This window comes from Jaculus jaculus, chromosome 2, assembly GCF_020740685.1.
Source record: "Jaculus jaculus isolate mJacJac1 chromosome 2, mJacJac1.mat.Y.cur, whole genome shotgun sequence".
Classification (NCBI taxonomy): Eukaryota; Metazoa; Chordata; class Mammalia; order Rodentia; family Dipodidae; genus Jaculus; species Jaculus jaculus.
In genome coordinates, this window is record NC_059103.1 from 213,578,124 (window position 1) to 213,598,379 (window position 20,256).

Below are 20,256 nucleotides of genomic sequence, written 5' to 3' on the forward strand. Positions count from 1 at the left end.
GCTTGCCAAGAGTATGGGGTGAACTGAAGGGGGGGGGGTGGCATGGCTCAACTTCAGTACATGGGACTCTGTGCCCCTCAACCAGGAAAACCTTCACCAGGTCATCTGAGATGCCATTTTTACCTCTTCGGTAGATGTGTGCCCCTTCCCCACCTCCAAGCAGCAGGTCCAGTCTACTCTCAATTATAGGGACTAGGTCTCTCAAGATATCCACTGAGCACATGGTCTTTGAATGGATAACACCTTGGGAACTTGGTGGGGGGGTTCCTACTGACCACCAGGGCCACTCAGGGCCAGGCTGCCATTACTTAATAAAGAGCTATGAGAAAACACTAGGTCTTGGGACAAGTGGGTTCGTGAGTTCTGTGCACTGAGCTTCATTCCTCCTCCCTCATTCTCCACTTCAAAGGTCAGAGGAATCACACAGGAGGCCACAGTAGAGCCTGTCTTTATAGTTATCTTTCCTTGTTGTCTGTCCTGTGTGTATATATTTATTTCTCTGTGAAGGGGTCTCTCATGTAAAAATCCAAAATACAACTCTATAAACAAACTGAAGGGTCAGTTCAAGTGTGGCTGCAAAGCCCCATCCTTACCAGGGGATGTGGGGCAAGGGCAAAGGCAACGGGTGCACAGGCCCTTAGGATCCTCCTTTGACCTGAGGCATTGCCCAGTCCAGAGCCCCATTTGTGCCTCACTGGGACTGTGGAGGCTGATCCAGGACTCCCTAGGACAGCATGTCTGTTCTGTGTCCCCAGAACTAGTCCTGCCCTATGGATAGGGGGCTTGCCACAAGCCAGAAGCTCTTCCTGGATCCTCTATGAAACAGTGGGGTCCTTGGCTTTGGGGGGCTCAGAGCCTGCCAGCAGGGAGATGGTGGGGTCATCCGTGTAGTCGTCCCCCTCAGAGAAGTAAGAACCCTCCCCCAGCTCAAAGAGCACGGGCAGCTCGCTGCTCCCTGTGTCCACCGCGTCAGGGTCCAGCAGGAACAAGGGCTGAGCTGTGTAGTGCACCAGCTGTTTCCCTGTGAAGTAGGGGTCAGGGTGGTAGGGACGGGCAGGTTGGTTGGAGGTAGGGTGGGGAGTAGGTCAGGGGCTCAGCTCACCTGAGTCAGGGCTGCTATTCTCTGCCTCGACAGGTCTGGGAGGCTCCTGGGGTGACAGGAGCTCCTGGATCTGTGGGGTTGAAGAGTACATAGTGAGGGTTGATGCTGGCCCCCTCTGCCCCCCACCCTGCCCGCCTACGCACGCTGGCCAGGCTGCTGTCCAGGTCAGGCAGGCTCATGTCGGGCATGGTCACCGAGGGGCTGAACAGCTGCAGGAGGAGGGAGGGAAGTCAGGGCTGGCATGTGGACAGGGTAGAACAGGGTGGGTGGGGCAGGCTAGACTCACGTCCAGCAGGGCACTGGTGTCCACGCTGAAGCCATGGCTGGTCAGCATGGTCTGAAGGTTGTCCAGGTTGGAGTCCATGGCGTCCAAATGATCACTGAGCTCGTTCCTGGCCCAGGGCAAGTGGGCAGGTGAACCAGTGTCCCAGGCCCCCACCCATTCACACTCCTGCTGGAGAAGGGGTCCCTCTTGGTTGTAGCAACCCTCTTCCCACCTCCAAGCAAGACTCCTATGCACAGCCAGCATAGGCTGGGCAGAGTGTGGACCTTTGGGAAGATGCCAGAAGGGACAATGGTGACTTCATGCCTTCAATGGCTGCTGAGGGTGGGGTACAGCTAGCTTTACGGGTGGAACATCCTTTGGTGGGGATTAATGCTGGGCCAAGAGGGCAGCGAGAACAAAGACAAGCGGGATTCAGTTATAGCAACAGGTTGAGAGCAGTTTTTTGAGTCTCGACAAAGTATTGCCATTGCTCTTGGAAGAGATTAAGAGGTAGGGATAGGTCTATGCCTCCCTTTTTTATACTGCTGTGACCAGAAGGGCCTGGGCCATAGGTACACATGAGCCATGGGAAGGGAGCTAGGCAGGCTCGATTGCTGCCTACCCAACCCTGACAGAAAACTCATCATAGCAGCCTGGATCCTGCCTGTAGTGGTGGCTGGGCCAAGCAGGGGCTTGTTCCCATCATAGCCACTGGTCCTATACACAGGGGAGTCAGTGGTGATGCACAGCCTGGGAGGACCTGTTTCTCTGGACACTGCCAGGCAGGGCAAATGCTCTGCCCAGGTTGGGAACTGGTCCGTGGCTGCGGGAGGGGCCCTGGCGGAGCCCTCCTCCCTCCCAGTGGGGAGAGCGCTAACCCTGGCTGGACTCGGCCATGCAGAAAAGAAGAGGAGGGGCAGGGGAAGAGGCGGGCAACCCCAGACATCTGTGGAGCGCGAGCCAAACTGCAAGATACAAAGACAAGAGCCCCCCCTCCCATTGCAGGCGGGGCCCGGGGGATCTGTGCCCACCGTCCTCGCACAGGATAGGGCATTAGGGGTAGTCAAGGCTGGGCCCACCTCACTATCTCCTGTCCCAGTGTAGGTAGGACTCTGTGGCTTGCCTCAGGACAGAGTGATGGCAGTAGCAACGGTGACCCAAAGGACAGGGAACATCCCATCCCAACTGATCTGGTTGGTACTTGACTCCCTCCCAATCTCAAACTCTTGAGATTACAGGGGAACAGCTCCACCCGGCCACACCCAACAATCTCCTGGGATTGTTTTGCCAGGTGCCCTGTATATGGTCCTCAGGGACAGCCTGAGTAAAGGCCCAGACAGTGAGTGGCGGGGTGGGGGTACTTACTTGTCCAGGCAGGCTACGCTGAGGCACTTTTCAGGGGTGGAGGGGGGCGGGGGTGCTGAGGTACGAGCTCCAGTGGTGTCTGTTGGGGCTGTGGTTGAGGCGGCGGGGGTAGGTTCACTCTCCCGTAGGATGGAGTCGATGAAGGCAGTTGGGGACAAGGGGGTATCCACAGAGGATGGGCACCCAGGACTCGCCTCCTCCACCCGGGGGCTCCGAGGTGGGCTGGGAGGCTCCTCCTTGACACGCACCAGGGGACTGCTGAACACATGAGTGGGCATGTTAGCAGGAGCCTACGCCAGCTCCACCCACTCTAACTCTGCCTTGGTCCTACAGAGGCTGGCTCACTGAAGTGACAGGAGAGAGAGTGGTAGTGCAGCCCTACCTCTCATCTATGCTCCTGCCTGATGAGGCCAAGGGACTGGTGGGAGCCAACTCCGTGATGTCAGAGATTATGGGTCCAGAGCTGTTGACAGCATCTGGGGTGTAGAGGCTGGAGCTGCTGTAGGCTGGAGATGGAGCCTGCAATTAGAGGCAGATGCCCATGCTCAATGTGCCTGTGGAAACCTGGGCCACCCAGCACCCTCTGCATACCTAGCAGCAGTCCCACAGAGCCTGGTTGCTTACTGAGTATGGGCTGGGGCCATGAACATGCTCCAGGGAGTACTGTCGGCCGTACTTGGGCACAGAGTGTGGTGAGCTGCTGTCACTTAGCATCAGGGGGCTGCAGGGAAAGGATGGGGTTAACTGTCTGCTGGGGTCTCGTGGTTCCCAGAACACAGCAAGCAGAGCACACTGATGGCCCAGGGCCAGAGCAGACAGTGCAGGCAACCCCAGCGCCTCACATCTTTCTCTTCACCCCCAGGATCCGGTTCGATTGCACCAGTGAGATCAGGAACTGAATGAGCTGTGGGGCAGAGAGGACATAGTCACCCTGGCCCAGCCATGGAAGGGACCCACCTGCCACAAGCCCTGCCCACCTTGTTGACAACTTTTTGCTGCTGGGCATGCTTCTGCCGAAGGCTGGCCACCTCCCGCCACAGAGCCTCGTTCTCACTGCAACATACCACTGGGTCAGTTGGGCCACATCCCAAGAGAGTGTTCCATAGATCCCCACCCCAGTCCCCAAGTGCAGCAGAGGGTGGGGCTGGGCCAAGTGAGGGCTCATTGGTACCACTGTCCCTTAGCTCTGCTGTGCTTCTAGGGAGGAGCACATAAGTGTCAGCTGGGGCTGGTGCAGGTCATGGGCAGTGCTTTACTGGGGCATCCCAGTACACTGGCTGATGAGGGAGCCACAACAGGGATGGTCATATACTGGCTAGACCCACATAACAGGATTTTGGGAAAAGAACCTGAACTGCTGGTTGCCCCCAAGTTCTGGGATATAGACATTTAAGAATTGTAATACCCTGTTCTGAGTGATGTGGGGGCAGTGTGGGAGTTATTGGCAGTGAATAGAGAGGATGTTTGGCTTAAGGACTGTCCTAGCCAGCTCTTGCCAGCCCTGGCATTTGAGGGGCCTGGAGGCAGGGTATGTATGACGAGATCTTAGTAGTGTGGAGCCCAGCAGGGGTGCTGGGCAATGAGTACAGAGGGGGGCTTCCTGGACACCAACAGCACCAGAAGCTCCTGCTACAGGAACAGACGGTACAGTGAAGAGTGGAGGACGTGAGTGGCTCTGTGGGTAGGGGTGGGGGCTTCCGCCTCCTGCCTGCTGAGCCCAAAATATCCTGAGCCTGGCACCTACTGCTTCATGGCTAGGAGCTTGGAGTCCATACACTCCTGCTTCCCCTTCATCAGTTGCACATCTGTCAACAGCTTGGTGACACTGTCCTGACGGATCTTTATGTCCTCGCTCTTCAGGGTGGACACCTGTGGGGCGGGGGGGAGAGGGGGTTTGAGAGTTTGAAGTGGCTCTGGAATGAGGCAGGCTCCATGCTGCAGCTGGGCCCACAGGGAGAATCTGGGATGTGATGAAAAGAGCTAACGGGCTTTGGGGCCAGAGAGAAATAAGCAGCAGAATGTAGGCTATACTGCCAGGCTGGTCAGTAGCATATCACCTGGATCCTGGTCCTAGTACAACCTGCAAAGAGATCTGATGTCAGGGAAGAACCCAGGGCTGGTGACTCACACTGGTCACTTTCCTCTTGATGTTCTCAAGGAGCTGCTCTTGGCCTCGCAGGAAGCATGGATGCTGGAACTCGGTGTCATCCCTCTCAGGCTTGACCAGGCCACCTTGCTCAATGTGGACTACTTTCCGGAAGCCATCTGTACACATAAGGGTGGGGCAGCTCTGCTTGAGGGCTGGGAACCAGACTCCCAAAAGCCTAGTCATAACACAATACCCTCTTGCATGTGAGATTGTGGCTACTAGGGCCTCACACTCCTCCTCGGGGACTCCATGTTCGCATCCACAAAGAAAGTGTTCCTTAGCCTCTGGGCATACAGAACATTAGGCTTTCCATCTTTTACCAAGTAATAGAGTCTCCTTTCCCATACCCTTTAGAAAGTGGATGACCAGGCTAGAGAGATGGCTTAGTGGTTAAAGTGCTTGCCTGCTTGAAGCCTAAAGACCTAGGTTCAATTACCCAGTACCCATGTAAAACAGATGCACAAGCTGGTGCATATGTCTGGAGTTCATTTGAAGTGGCTAGAGGCCCTGGTGCCCCCCTTCTCTGTCTCAAATAATAAAGTACTTTTCAAAAGAAAGGGGATGACCCATCCCACAGGGGGCACTCACACATGTTGAGCTGCCGCACGAAGCTGGCCATATTGTTGTGCTTGAAGTACTTGGGCAGCACCTCCTTGGCAAATTGGCCCTGGTCAAACACATGGAAGCTGTTCCCACTCTGTGAGGAGACACATGGAAAGGCTACAGTTAAGCAGCAGCTGCTCTCATCATGCCTGAGGCCCTCTCCCTGTGTTTTGGACAGTGCACATTCCCACTTAATAGAGCTCAACCCTGGGTTACTGGCTATGAGACCCATGCCTGGGTAGCAAGGATCATGCAGCCAGACAGAGTCTTTCTCGCTGGTAGTTCCTGGTTTAAAGCAATTTATTAATCTCCTACAGCGTTCACCATTCTCTAGAGACTGGCATTTACTTATTTATTTTGTTTTTATTAATTAATTAATTAATTTATGTTATTTTTGAGGTAGGGTTTCACTGTAGTTTAGGCTGACCTGGAATTCACTATGTAGTCTCAGGGTGGCCTCGAACTCATGGCGATCCTTCTACCTCTGCCTTCCGAATGCTGGGATTAAAGGCATATGCCACCATGCCCGGCTTATTTATTTATTTTATTTTTTTGAGGTAGGGTCTCACTCTAGCTCAGGCTGACCTGGAATTCACTGTGTAGTCTCAGGGTGGCCTCAATTTTAATCAGCAAACAGCTGAGGATATAGCTCAGTGGAAGTGTGCTTGCTTAGCATGCATCAGACCCTGAGTTCAATCCTCATCACTATCAAAAACAAGAACAGCAAACTTTCCTTTAAAATAGCTTAAGATTGGGCTGGAGAGATGGCTTAGCAGTTAAGCGCTTGCCTGTGAAGCCTAGGGACCCCGGTTTGAGGCTCGACTCCCCAGGACCCATGTTAGCCAGATGCACAAAGGGGTGCATGCATCTGGAGTTCGTTTGCAGTGGCTGGAAGCCCTGGCACGACCATTCTCTCTCTCCCTCTTTCAATCTCTGTCGCTCTCAAATGAATAAGAATAAACAAAAAAAAATTTAAAAAAATAGGTAAGATTGCCTGAGCTACAGTGAGACCCTACCTCAAAAAATAAAACAAAACAAAAAAAAATAGCTAAGACTCCAGGGGCTTGGGAGGTGGGTTAGTGATTAAGGCATTTGCCTGCACAGCAAAGGATCCCCCAAGTTCAATTATCCAGGACCCATATAAGCCAGATGCAAAAGGGGGTGCATGCATATGGAGTTTGCAGTGGCTGGAGGCCTGGGATGCCCATTCTCTTCCTCCCTCTTTCTAGCAAATAAATAAATAAATACCACACACACACACACACACACATATATGAAAGCTAAGACTACACACACACACACACACACACACGAAAGCTAAGACTCCAAATGAGATGGCCAAGGAAATGGGAATGAAGTTTCTGTTGCTCTGGAAGAAGACACACTGAGGTGCATTACAAAATGACATAATTCTTTGTCACAAGAGAGAACCTGAGATTGTCAAACCCTGTGTGCCAGTGCTCTCCTGTAGACAGTCTAGAGGCCACTAGGAGGAGCTGAGGGGCCACGGAAACCCAGAGCATTAGATACGGAATGGAAAGGTCCTACTGAGGGAAAGGGACAATGGCCTCATGATGTCCAAGATAAATCAATCAGCTAAAGATAAGGAGAGTAGGTTTCTCCATCAGTGAGGGGAAATACAATATGGACATAAAAAAGCAAAAAGGATCCAAGGTGTAGGGTTTGTGTTGGAGCTGCTTTCTAGCATGCAGAGGAGTGAAACAAGCCTTAGTATATAACAGTGCATCAGGTACACACAAGAGAAAGAGACTCCAGAGCAGCAGGGAGAACACTGGCAGGAGGTGTGGTATCAGCTCTTCCAACAGGGCAGGGCCTCTCCTGCAGCAAGACTGGTACAGTCATGTGATTCAGCCTGTTCCCATGCCTTCTCCAGGAGCATTGAAAACCAGCTGCCAACAGCAGTGAGAACATGGGTGGAGCTCCCTTAAAGCTCCAATAAAAGAGGCCTCTCAACACCTGGCCATCAAGATGACTCTATGTGCAAGGCTGGCTCTGCTTGACCTGAAGCTCTTCCAGTGCAGAACCCTGTCTCCAAGGAGTGCTTGTGGGAGTAGATAGGGAGATTTCTGAAGGCTGTGGTACTCTAACACAGGTTACCTGAAACCTTACAAGAAGCTGAATATGGGATCAGTAGGAGCTCTGAAAAGCTTCAAAATATTTCTGGGAATCCAAAGACTATTCACATATGAGTTGTGAGACACTAAAGGGTCCCAAGCTCTCACTCTGGCGTAAGTAGGAAATATGGAAGGATAAAGTAGGGCTGCCCACTACTAAGGCATTAAAGACAAGTCAATATACACAGAGGCTCCAGAAGATTGGTGATTCACTGGTTCCAGGTATTTAAGGAAATTTTAGCTCCATTACTTGAGAAAGCCAACTGGAGAGAGACTGCAGTGGCCACAAAGAACATAGACTCGACAGAAGCAGTTCAGGAGTCACCAGGTAAATAATGAAGACAAACATGCAGGAGAGGGAAAAAAAATCTTATCTTCACTACTTCCATATCTAGTTTTCAGCAGAAACCACTTCTGAGATGTTGGAATCATGACACAAAGATTCTTTTTTTAATTTTTAAAACATTTTTTTGTTCATTTTTTATTTGAGAGTGACACAGAGAGAAAGGCAGAGAGAGACAGAGAATGGGCGTGCCAGGGCCTCCAGCCTCTGCAAATGAACTCCAGACATGTGTGCCCCCTTGTGCATCTGGTTAACATGGGACCTGGGGAATAGAGCCTCGAACTGGTGTCCTTAGGCTTCATAGGCAAGTGCTCAACCACTAAGCCATTTCTCTAGCCCATAACACAAAGATTCTAACTTAGCAATCATAAATATGTCCCCCAAAAACTAAAGAAAATCACACCTGGAGGTTGGGACGATGGCTAAGTGGTTAAAGGTGCTTGTTTGCAGAGTGTGCTGACCTGAGTTTGATTCCCCAGTTGTGGTGGTTTGATTCAGGTGTCCCCCATAAACTTAGGTGTTCTGAATGCTAGGTTCCCAGCTGATGGATATTTGGGAATTAATGCCTCCTGGAGGGACTGTATTGTTGGGGGCGGGCTTATGGGCTTTATAGCCAGTTTCCCCATGCCAGTGTTTGGCACACCCTCCTGTTGCTGTGGTCCACCTTATGTTGGCCAGGGGGTGATGTCCACCCTCTACTCATGCCATCGTTTTCCCCTGCCATCGTGGAGCTTCCCCTCGAGCCTATAAGCCAAAATAATCTCTTTTTCCCAAAAGCTGCTCTTGGTTGGGTGATTTCTACCAGCAATGCAAACCAGACTGCAACACCAGTACATATGTAAAAGCCAGACACACAAAGTGGCACATGTGTCTGGAGTTCATTTATAGCAGCAAGAGTCCCTAGCACACCCATACTCACTCTCTTTAATAATAAAAAAAATGCTAGAATGAGGGCTGGAGAGATAGCTTAGTGATTAAGGTGCTTACATGCAAAGCCAAAGGACCTTGGTTCAATTCCCCAGGACCCAAGTAAGCTAGATGCACAAGGTGGCACATGCATCTGGAGTTCGTTTGCAGTGGCTAGAGACCCCAGTGTGCCTATTCTTTCTCTCTCTCTCCCTTCTCTACTTTGTTCTCCCTCTCAAGTAAATAAATAAATAAAAATACTAGAGTCAGACGTGGTGGCGCATACCTTTAATCCCAGCACTCGGGAGGCAGAAGTAGGAGGATCACCACCATGTGTTCAAGGCCACCCTTAGACTACAGAGTTAATTCCAGGTCAGCCTGGACCAGAGTGAGACCCTACCTTGAAAAACAAACAAACAAACAAAAAAACTATATAAAAAAATGCTAGAATGAAATGGGAGACCAATAAAGATACCCAACAGTGGACACTGCAAGCCTTATATTTTGGCCAGCTAGGCCAAATAAGCCAACTGGTGCAATAGCGGCACATTTGGTATGGGGGAACCAACTGCCCTCTAATTGAACTGGCAACCCACGGGAATACATTCTGATACTGAAAACCTACAACAGGGGTAGTCATGAGCCCTAGGGGTGTAACATCTGCTGGTGTCTGGCTAAATGTATATACTATGCTCATCAAACTGCCCAGTAAGCACTTCTCTTAATGTTCATACCCACATATTAATGCTACTCTCACTTTTGGTTAGAGAAGCTTCTCTTTTCAGATGGCAGTGACCTTGGGATGATTCAGAAGGTGTCATGGTGCTGAGAAGTGACAGAGGAGTGCTCAGCACTGAAATATCTCAATCACACCTTCCATGGCTCAGGGTCCATTGTGGAGGAGGTGGCATAAAGAACGTAAGAGCCAAAGTAAGAGTAGGACTCCTTACAATGTGCTCCTCAGACACAAAATGGCCTGGATATCCATGATCTCACAGTGCCTGACACTACTTATGTAAGGCCATCATAATAGAAGGAAAAGATCCTGACATCAAAATAAAAGAGAGGGGGAGGGTATATGATGGGCAGTGCAGTTTCAGAGGGGAAAGTGGGGGAAGGAATTACCATAGGATTTTTTTTATAATCATGGAAGTTGTTAATAAAAAAATTGGAAAGAAAATAATAACAATAAATATTTAAAAAAAGAAAAGAGTTACTATTTGGGCTGGAGTAGTCTGTAAACTAATAAATCTTTTTACAGAAATTTAAAAAAAATTATTTGTCTATTTGAGAGAAAGAGAGAGGGAGGGTAAGAGAGAAAATGGGCATGTCAGGGCCTCTAGTCACTGCAAATGAATGCCACAGGCATGCACTCCCTTGTGCATCTGGCTTATGTGGGTCCTGTGGGATCAAACCTGTGTCCTCTGGCTTTGCAAGGCAAGTGCCTTAAGTGCTAAGCCATCTCTCCAGCCCGCTCACTTTTATAATATTGGTACTCTCCCTTAGCAAACTCTGACTAATAGAGATTGTGGTACTAGGAGTGGGGTGGACTTGTGATGGTTTACAGCAGTTGTCAATTTGACCAAACCTAGAATCACCTGTAAGCGATTGTATAGATTAGGTCAGTCTCTGGGTATGCCTTAAGGGATTATCTTCTTAACTGTGTGTGGCACCATTTCATGGGCTGGGTCCTGAACTATATAAAGGAGGGAGCTGGCTCAGTATCAGCACTTATCTCTGCTTCCTCACTGTGGATGAATGTGACGTTTCTGCTTCAAGCTCCTGCTGCCAGGCCTTCCCCTTTATGATGGACTTGAATCACTTAAACTGATTTTTGCCAGATATTTTGTCTTAGCAATGAGAAAGGTAATACACGTGTTTCTGGAAATTGTTCCATAGGCATCTAAGAAACATTAGTGACTACTAAAACTCAGTGGGCAGAAAGTGCCTGTAACAAGAAACACCTTATCACAGAGGCCTATTGTCACACATACTGCACCCTGGAGGGTGTGGCCTAGTTCTGAGGTCCCGTCCTCTTGGTTATGCCAAACTTTAGGGATTACTTGCCTGTGCTAATTACAGGTGATGAGACCACATTCCTGCTGAGAATGGCCAAGGGGACAGGGGCCCCCATCATACCTCAGTTCTCCTAGACTGAGATTCACTACAGTCCTAGCAGCTGAAAATCCCAGTGGTTACTGCCCAGCCTGGTGTCCAGAGTATTTGCCCACAGGAGATGCAGTCCATATGAAGGAAGTAAACTAACAAGAGAAAGCAGACGGCAGCCCTGATGGCTTAGAACAAAACCACATAAAGGCTCTGAAATAACCCAAGCAACAACAGCCTTATCACCTCACCCCCAAATCAAATCCAAACAAACACCTTATCATTAGTGACAGACTGCCTAACAATCTACCCCAGGACATTGTGGAAAACAACCAACAGTATACCAGGTGGTAACTACTGGAGCTCCAAGGCTGGATGTGAACCCTGTGAGACAATAAACGACATCAAGGAGAAGAGAAGCCTGGCCAAGTCACAAGCAAACACAAAGGCTTAGCAAAAACAAGTAGAGAAAGGAGGACAGCTATACTGAGTCCTACAATACACTACAGGAAACATATATTCTCCAACAAAAATGTCAAGACCGGGCTGGAGAGATGGCTTAGCGGTTAAGCGCTTGCCTGTGAGGCCTAAGGACCCCGGTTCGAGGCTCGGTTCCCCAGGTCCCACGTTAGCCAGATACACAAGGGGGCGCATGCGTCTGGAGTTCGTTTGCAGAGGCTGGAAGCCCTGGCGTGCCCATTCTCTCTCTCCCTCTATCTGTCTTTCTCTCTGTGTCTGTCGCTCTCAAATAAATAAATAAAAAATTTAAAAAAAATGTCAAGACCTATAGTAATAGTAAAGAGTGGCCCATACATGGGTGAGAAGGGGAGCAATGGAAACTGCCTGAGAGGAACAAGACATCAGATTCAACAAAGATGTCATTTTGATTAGAGAACTAAAGGAAATTATATTTAAAGACATCAGACTATCATTGAAGGTAAAATTCATAAAGAAGGTTATAACTGAAATTCTGACACAAATCCACCAAAGTCCATTATTAGGATAGGAATTAGATAGGTACTGCAGAAGTTAGGAAACTTGAAAGCACACTGATAAAAATTACATAAGCTATGGGCTGGAGAGATGGCTTAGAGGTTAAGGCGTATGCCTAAGGACCCAGGTTGGATTCTCCAGGTCCCCCATAAGCTAGATGCACAAGGGGGCGCATGCATCTGGAGTTCATTTGCAGCAGCTAGAGGCCCTGGTGTGTCCATTCTCTCTTGCTATCTGCCTCTTTTTCGCTCTCAAAATAAAATAAATTACATAGGCTAATGAACATAGAGAAACAGAATAAGGACAATGAATGGAGTGTCAAAAGAATGTGAGAAGCCAGGCATGGTGGCGCATGCCTTTACTTCCAGCACTCGGGAGGCAGAGGTAGGAGGATCACCATGAGTTCAGGGCCACCCTGAGATTATCAAGTGAATTCCAAGTCCGCCTGGGCTAGAGCAAGACCTACCTTGAAAAATCAAAGAAAAAAAAGGAAGGTGAGAAACCATTAATTGTGCCAGCATACATGAGAGGGAGGACTGGGAAAAAGAATCTGAAATACTCTCCACCCATGGTTTCAGCAAAAGTAGACTGAAGCTACTGAAAGAAACTAGACATAAAAAGACTAAATATATTTCAAAATTTTACTGTGTGTGTGTGTGGGGGGGGGAATGAATGGGCATATCAGGGCCATTGCCACTGTAAATGGAATGTAGATGCTTGAGCCAATTTTTGGGTCTGGCTTCATGTGGGTGGCTGGGTAACTGAACCTAGGAGGCAGGCTTTGCAAACAAGCACTTTAAACTGCTGACTCACCTCCCCAGACCCCTGAAAACATTACATTTTATACAAGGGATGTGAGTGTCCTTGTATTTTATATCCATAGGGACTGGGATCAACATGCCACGGAACCAAGGGAGGACAGTATTTAAATAATTTTGAGCAATTGTAAATGTTATTACTCATTCTTTGGTTCTGGGAGTACATATGTAGCCTTGAAATTCTGTTACTTTCATGTTAGTTATGATAACGTGGTTTTACTCCTTTCTCTTTAGTTCGTAGGCATGCTCCTTCTTTGTCATGTCTTTTTGTCCTAGAATGGACTTCCAGCACAGTAATGAAAAGTGAAATAGGGCTGGAGAGATGGCTTAGCGGTTAAGCGCTTGCCTGTGAAGCCTAAGGACCCCGGTTCGAGGCTCGGTTCCCCAGGTCCCACGTTAGCCAGATGCACAAGGGGGCGCACGCGTCTGGAGTTCGTTTGCAGTGGCTGGAGGCCCTGGCGCGCCCGTTCTCAATCTCTCTCTCTCTATCTCTTTCTCTCTCTGTCACTCTCAAATAAATAAATAAAAAATGAACAAAAAAAATTAAAAAAAAAAGAAAAGTGAAATAGATATTGTAGGCTGGGTGTGGTGGCATGGGGGCTGAAAAATCAGGAGTTCAAGGATATGCTCAGCTTTGCAGTAAATATGAGACCAGCCTGGACATTGCATGAGACCATGGCTTGGAAAAGACACTTTGCCCCATTTGGAATATCCTTTTTAAAGACAGAAATGGTGGCTCATGCCTTTATTTTATTTATTTACTTGAGAAAGAGAGAAAAATAGAGGGAGGAAGAGGCAGAGAGAATGGGTGCGCCAGGGCCTCCAGACACTGCAAATGGAACTCCAGACAGATGCGCCCCCTTGTGCATCAGGCTTATGTGGGTCCTGGGGAATCGAACCAGGGTTCTTAGGCTTTGAAGAGAAACGCCTTAACCACTAAGCCATTTCCCCAGCCCTCATTTGGAATCTTAAAGAGAAAGAACTGTCTTGTCATTAAATATTAATAAGTTTCTGGCTGAGCGTGGTGGTGCATGCATTTAATCCCAGCACTTGGGAGGCAGAGGTAGGAGGATTACCATGAGTTTGAGGCCAGCCTGAGACTACACAGTGAATTCCAGGCTAGCCTGGACTACAGTGAAACCCTACCTCAAAAAAAAAAAAAAAAAATTTTAGAGCCAGGCATGGTGGTGCAAGCCTTAATCTCAGCGCTCAAGAGGCAGAGGTAGGAGGACTGGGATGAGTTCAAAGCCACCCTGAGATTAAATAGTGAATTCTAAGTCAACCTGGGCTTGACTGAGACCTCGAAAAAAGAAAAATATTTGCAAGGAAAAAGAGGAAATGGCCATACCAGGGTCTCTTGCCACTGCGAACAAACTCTAGACACATGTGCCACTTTGTGCATATGGCTTTATGTAGGTTTTGCTAAGTGTCTGTAACCACTGAGCCATCACTTCAGCCCTTAAAATTATTCTTAAATTGTGGGGGGTAATATATGCATATCTGGGCCTCCTGCCACTGTCAATGAACTCCAGATACATGCACCTCTTTGTGCATTTGGCTTTATGTGGGACTAGAGAACTGAACCCAGGCCATCAGGCTTTGCAAACAAGTGCCTTTAACAACTAGGTCAGGCTGACCTGAAACTCACTATGTAGCCTCAGAGTGGCCTCGAACTCACCGTGATCTTCCTTCCTTTTGGACAGGGTTTCATATAGCCCAGTCAGGCCTCAAATTTACTATGCAACTGAGGATGACTGACTTCTGGATCCTCCTGCCTCTACTGCCTAAGTGCTGGAATTATATAGGCATGTGCCACCAGGCCTGATTTATGTGGTACAGTATTGACCTTAGTGCTTCATGTATGATAGATTAGCACTCTAGCAACTCAATTACATCCCTAGCCCCTGGATGTAGAATTCTAAGTCCCCCCTACCCATTTTGTCTCCTTCTGGGTCTGAAATGTTTTCTCTGTAGATGTTTTCAGAAGTTTATTTTGCAGTACGAGGGCTAGAACCCAGGGACTCATGGACACTAGGCAAGACTGAACTTATGCCATAATTTCTTCAAATATTTTTCTTGTGTTCTCCTGCTATTGTTCTGGGACTCGGATCACAAGGAGCTGCCATGAGGAAATGTTTGCTTTCCCTCTCTGGAGGGAGGACACTTTCTGTTGCTCTGTCACCATGCTAACTTTCTTCAATCACCTCTTTACTTCATCAAGGGCTTCTTATTTTGGGAACTGTAATTTTCAGTTCTAAAAATTTTATTTGGTTCTTATTTGTAAGATGTCATCTCTTTTTTTGTTTGTTTGAGGTAGGGTCTTGAACTCACAGTGATCCTCCTACCTCTGCCTCCTGAGTGCTAGGATTAAAGGTGTGTGCCACCATGCCCATAAACTTAGGTGTTCTGGATGCTAGGCTCCTAGCTGATGGCAATTGGAAATTAAAGCCTCCTGGAGGCAGTGTATTATTGGGGGTGGGCTTATGGGTGTTAAAGCCAGCTCCCCCCTGCCAGTGTTTGGTACACTCTCCTGTTGCTATTGTCCACCTTATGTTGGCCAGGGGGCAATGTACACCCTCTGCTCATGCCATCGTTTTCCCTGCAATCATGGAGCTTCCCCTCAAGTCTGTAAGCCAAAATAAACGCCCCCCCCCCCAAAGCTGCTCTTGGTTGGGTGATTTCTACCAGCAAAGTGAACTTGATTGCAACAGTAATGCTGGTATGAGAAGTGGAGTCATTTGCTGCTAGACATCTGACTATGTGGCCTTTTGGAGCTGATTTTCAAGAGGAATGTGGAAGGATTTGAAACCCTGGCCTCAGAGATGCCTTGCAGTGCTTGTAAGTACAGCCTGATGATCTATTCTGGTCAGAGTTGAAAAACCTGAATGCAGTTAAGAACTATGGACTGTGAGGTTTGGCTTAAGAGGGTGAGGGAAAGCTTTGCCTGGACTGGGCTTGAATCAGTTTGTGTGAGAGGCTTGCTGTTATGCCTATGTCCTGTTCTTCAAGGTCTGCTTTATTCCCCCCTGGATTAACAAACTGGCACCCTACCTGATATTATGAAATATAAGAAATGCAGGAAAGACAGTCATTGATTTTGCAACATGTTCTTGTGTTTTGGAAACAGCCATGGGCAGTATGAAGCAGGTTTGCTGGATGCCTGCATGGAGACACAGTGGAGCTGTGAGGATGAACCACGGATTGCAGTGGAGACCCAGTGGAGATGCCAGGACCAAGAGATGGCTGCTAAGGAAAGCTGCTGGCCCCGGATGAAGTTTTCCAGGACTGTGAGTGGCCCAGCTGAAGGGATGGAATTGGAACTCCAGAGAGTTAGAATTACCAGACTTGGAGAATTGTCACTGACTAGAGTTGTTGGACTTGAAGCTACTGAGTTTGATGTTTGCTGTTTTCTTATATTGGTTGAATGTTTCTTTGCTATGCCCAATGCCATCTTTTGCAGTGTGAATGTTTATTCTGTGTCATTATGTATTTTTTTTTTGGGGGGGGTGGATTTTTTTGGTATTATGGCTCAGTTAAAAGATCTTAGACTATGGGGATATATGAACATTATTGGAATTGATAAAAACTATGGTGACTTTAAAAGTTGGACTGAATGAATTGTATTTTACATCATGGATCAGTTTATGGGGCCAGGGATGGAATGTGGTGGTTTGATTCAGGTATCCCCCATACACTTAGGTGCTCTGAATGCTAGGTTCCCAGCTGATGGAAATTGGAAATTAAAGCCTCCTGGAGGCAGTGTATTGTTGGGAGCAGGCTCATGGGTATTAAAGCCAGCTCCCCCTTGCTCATGTTTGGCACACTTTCCTGTTGCTATTGTCCACCTTATGTTGGCCAGGGGGTGATGTCCACTCTCTGCTCATGCCATTATGGAGCTTCCCCTCGAGTCTATAAGCCAAAATCAATGCTTTTTCTCATAAAGGCTGCTCTTGGTTGGGTGATTTCTGCCAGCAATGCACACCTCACTGCAACACCTGGGCTACAAGAATGAGTTCCAGGTCAGCTGCCTGGGCAACTTAGTGAGACCCTGCCTGAGAAGAGAAGGAGGAGCTGGGAATATAGCTCAATGGTAGAGCCCTTGCCTCTGCTGGTAACACACATGTACATTCAGACATGCACACATGCACGCAGATGTGTAAAGGTTCCATGTGGCCCTCTCAGGAAATGCAGTGTGACAGTGAACAACAGCTAGACAGACCACTCTAGATTTTGATTTTGTTGTTTAACTGGCTCTCTGTAGGTGTATATCTATCTATCATCCATCTCTGTGCTCCCCGCCCCCCACCCCCCACCAAGGGTCTCACTCTAGCCCAGGCTGACCTGGAACTCAAAAGCTTATCTTAACTCACAGCCATACTCCTACTTCAGCCTCCCAAATATAAATCATCACACCTGGCTTGGAGTTTGTTTTAAGCTTTATGTCAAGATTCCTGCCTTAGTTTTCTATCTATAAAACAAATTCTGAGCTGGTGTAGTGGTGCACCCTTTTAATCCCAGCACTTGGGAGGTAGAGGAAGGAGGATCACTGAGTTTGCGACAGCCTGGATCTACAGAGTGAGTTCTAAGTCAGCCTGGGCTAGAGTGAGACCCTACCTTAAAAAAAGAGAAAAACAAAACAAAGCAAACCTCCAAAACTCAGAAATTTTGTCATCTCCTTAAACAGCTGTGGATAGAACAAAATGAACACACAAGAAACTTAACCTTGTCCATACCACAAAGGAACTAAATGAAGACTGCTGTGCTCCACACCGCCCACAGGAGGGATGGAGGCTCTAGACTGTGCAGGGCATGTCACAACTTGCTGTTAGGGTACATGACCGCTGACATTTCAAGTCCACTGCCAGGTCTTCAAGGGTGGGGCCAGTGGGCCTGTTGGTTCCTGCTGATTTTCTAAGAATGAGATCACCTGGCTGTCAGAATAGGGACGGCAGAAGTGGCTCTGCCTGCACTGGACACTAACTCATGCCAAGGGCTCTGCTCTAAAAATGCATCCCTCTCTCTGCTTGCAAATATATTCTTCCACCCATTCTAGCAAGAGCCTTACTTACAGCCACAGCTGAAAGGTGACACTCCAATTTATTCAATTTACTTCATCCAAGTATTCAGCCCTGCTCTGTGCACCTCTGACCTCTGAGCATAGAACCTGGAGTCTTTTTTTTTTTTGGGGGGGGGTACAAAGTGTTGAGAAAACTACTGAGGGAGGGATGCTTATATTCATGTTCACATGAATGTGACTGGATCATACTTGAATCCTAAATTTCCTCTGAAGCTGTGCTGTCCTCTAGTATCTGTCTAAGGAACACAGGGATCTCAAAACCCTTCCTGTTCAGGTGAGGCCTCTGAGACTGAATAAGGACTTGGGGTGGGAAACAAATACCATAAAGCTGGGGCTAGGTGACTGTTTTGTTCCTTAGTGACAACGGCAAGAAGCCAGATATGGCCAGGCTCAGTAGAGATTCTGGGTTGGAAAGTCTTTCCCCAAGTATAAAGCCTTCCTATTCCCTCAACCAAGAAGGGTGTGCCCCAGCAGAATGGTAAGAAAACTTCAAGTCAGAACCAGAATTTGGACCAGAGCCTTACAAGTAGAGGATCTGCAGGAGGACCTCTGTTGGGGATTCTGTTGACAGAGATCATCAAGCCTATGTGGGTCCTCTCCTCATGCCATGTGAACAGGAGCATCTTTTCCTATCTCTGGTCCAGGCAGCCAGCTCCAAGAAGCTCTGGAGCACCTGCCCAGCCTGGACAAAGGAGTCCTTCTATTTCTATGCCAGTGCTTGGGTTCTACTCAGTCATGGCAGCCCCCAGTGAAATTTCCCACACCAACTACTGCCCACTCACAACCAGTTAACTTTGTAGAGTCAACTTTCCCTCCCTCCCTGAGGAGAGCAGGACAACAGAGGCCACAGGCAATGTGCAGCTGTGGGTGTCGTTGGGTCACAGGCCTGATCAGCTCCATCTTCATGCTGAAAGGCTCTCCCTAGAACAGCCTGTCCTGGAAGAACAGGCAGATTACCAGAAAGAATGGGGTTTCCTAGTAGGACAGAATACTCCATAGGATCTCTAGTACCCCTCCCCCACCCAGGTAAGAGTGCTCCTTTCAGTTGAGAACAAATCAGAAGTGAAAGAAGGGGTGGAGGAAGACGAAAATGTGAGGTCATGTCCTCTGCTCAGGAGAGTGAAGCTAGAAGAGGACAGGGATGGAGAAGAAAGGCCCACACGGAGGTGTCACCAGTGCCAGCAGGACAATCACTGTTTCTAGTGGAAGTGAAGCTATGTCTAGTCTTCTTTCAATTCCCAAGCACTGCTTAGGCAGAGCAGGGCTTAAGCCAACAAGTAACTGAGAGGCAGAGGCCCCGGCCACTATAACAGGTTTTTCTCCATTCTCGCCAGCTCAAGGGACTAGTGCAGGAAAGAGCGCTCAACAGAGCCTGGGAGACCCTCAGCTTTGGCTTGCAGGAAGGCCAAGTAGGTTTGTTGGCACCCAGCCTGTTTTTTCATCCCTTCAAAGGTTCTCTCTGGAACAGAGTGACCTGTCTTCAGGCCATCATTTGCTAGCCCTGCGCTCTGTCCCTCCCGACGTCACAGCCAAGATGCGAACTGCAGATTCTGCTTTCCAACTCTGACACAAGCAAGGAGCCACCTCTGTAAGCCGGAGCGTCTGGTCCTGCAGGGTCTGCGGTGTACACAGCCTGCTGCCAGGTAACTGAAGAGGGCGCGGCGCCGCCCATGGAGGGCCATCGGGAATCAACTTGGACTTCAGGTCTTCCTCCGCCCGCTCCTCGCCTTCCTTCCATAGCATTCCCTCCCATTCAAGCCGGGCCCCGATCTTTCTCCGGATGGTGGCAGACAAGCCGGAAGGGGGCATGGCCTCGGGGGTGCTGTCCCTCAGTGGTGAGCCAAAGACCGAGAAAGGGAAGCCCCGTTTATTGGGACTCAAGCGAAACTTAGGCTCTAGGTCCCGGCAGATCCGGGACCGCGCGGCGCGGGGGGCGCGGTTCGCTTCCTCTCGGGACCGCGGCGTTCACACTTGAGGATGCAAGGCGGGCCTGACTCTGGGGGGCAGCTCCTCCGGGGCAGGCCCCCTTCCCAACAGAACCCTCCCCCGCACGCCGCCCTCCGCCCACAGGCCATCCCGGGCCGCGCCAGCCCCTACCGGGCTCCAGCAGATGAGCGCGTCCGTGTCCGGGTCGCTCACGAGGGTCCACAGCTTGGTCAGGAAGGCCGGGACGTTGCTGGGTCCCGCCGCGCCGGAGCCCACGGGAAGATCCATCTCGAGCGAAGCGAGTGGTGGTGGCAATGGCAGGAGAGAAGAGGGGCTGGGAACCGGTCTAGCGCTGTGGCCGCTCCTGCCCTCCGGGCCGCACCGCTGCGCGCTGCGCACACACAAGCCCGGGCCCTCGCATGGCCGCCGCCATCTTGCGACGGGAGCTCTCCGCCGAGCCGGGCCGCA

The 20,256-nt window shown here is 49.3% G+C and overlaps 1 protein-coding gene across 5 annotated transcripts; it reads right to left on the bottom strand.

Moving 5' to 3' along the window:
* Positions 1–432: 432 nt before the first annotated feature.
* Hsf1 (heat shock transcription factor 1) lies at positions 433–20,231 on the bottom strand. 5 transcript variants are annotated; one of them, XM_045144074.1, is made up of 14 exons: positions 19,960–20,231; positions 5,470–5,578; positions 4,861–4,997; positions 4,477–4,601; positions 3,710–3,785; positions 3,575–3,636; positions 3,357–3,453; positions 3,115–3,251; positions 2,733–2,987; positions 2,246–2,332; positions 1,389–1,494; positions 1,246–1,311; positions 1,103–1,172; positions 433–1,021 (listed from the first exon to the last, which is right to left on the bottom strand). In XM_045144074.1, exons 1-14 carry the CDS (start codon positions 20,074–20,076, stop codon positions 816–818), a joined length of 1,650 nt encoding a protein of 549 aa, XP_045000009.1. In that variant the 5' UTR covers positions 20,077–20,231; the 3' UTR covers positions 433–815. The 5 variants fall into 5 exon arrangements, with proteins under 5 accessions (XP_045000009.1, XP_045000007.1, XP_004656477.1 ...); XM_045144072.1 differs by having other exon boundaries at positions 2,733–2,990; XM_004656420.2 differs by lacking the exon at positions 2,246–2,332 and having other exon boundaries at positions 2,733–2,990.
* Positions 20,232–20,256: the final 25 nt, after the last annotated feature.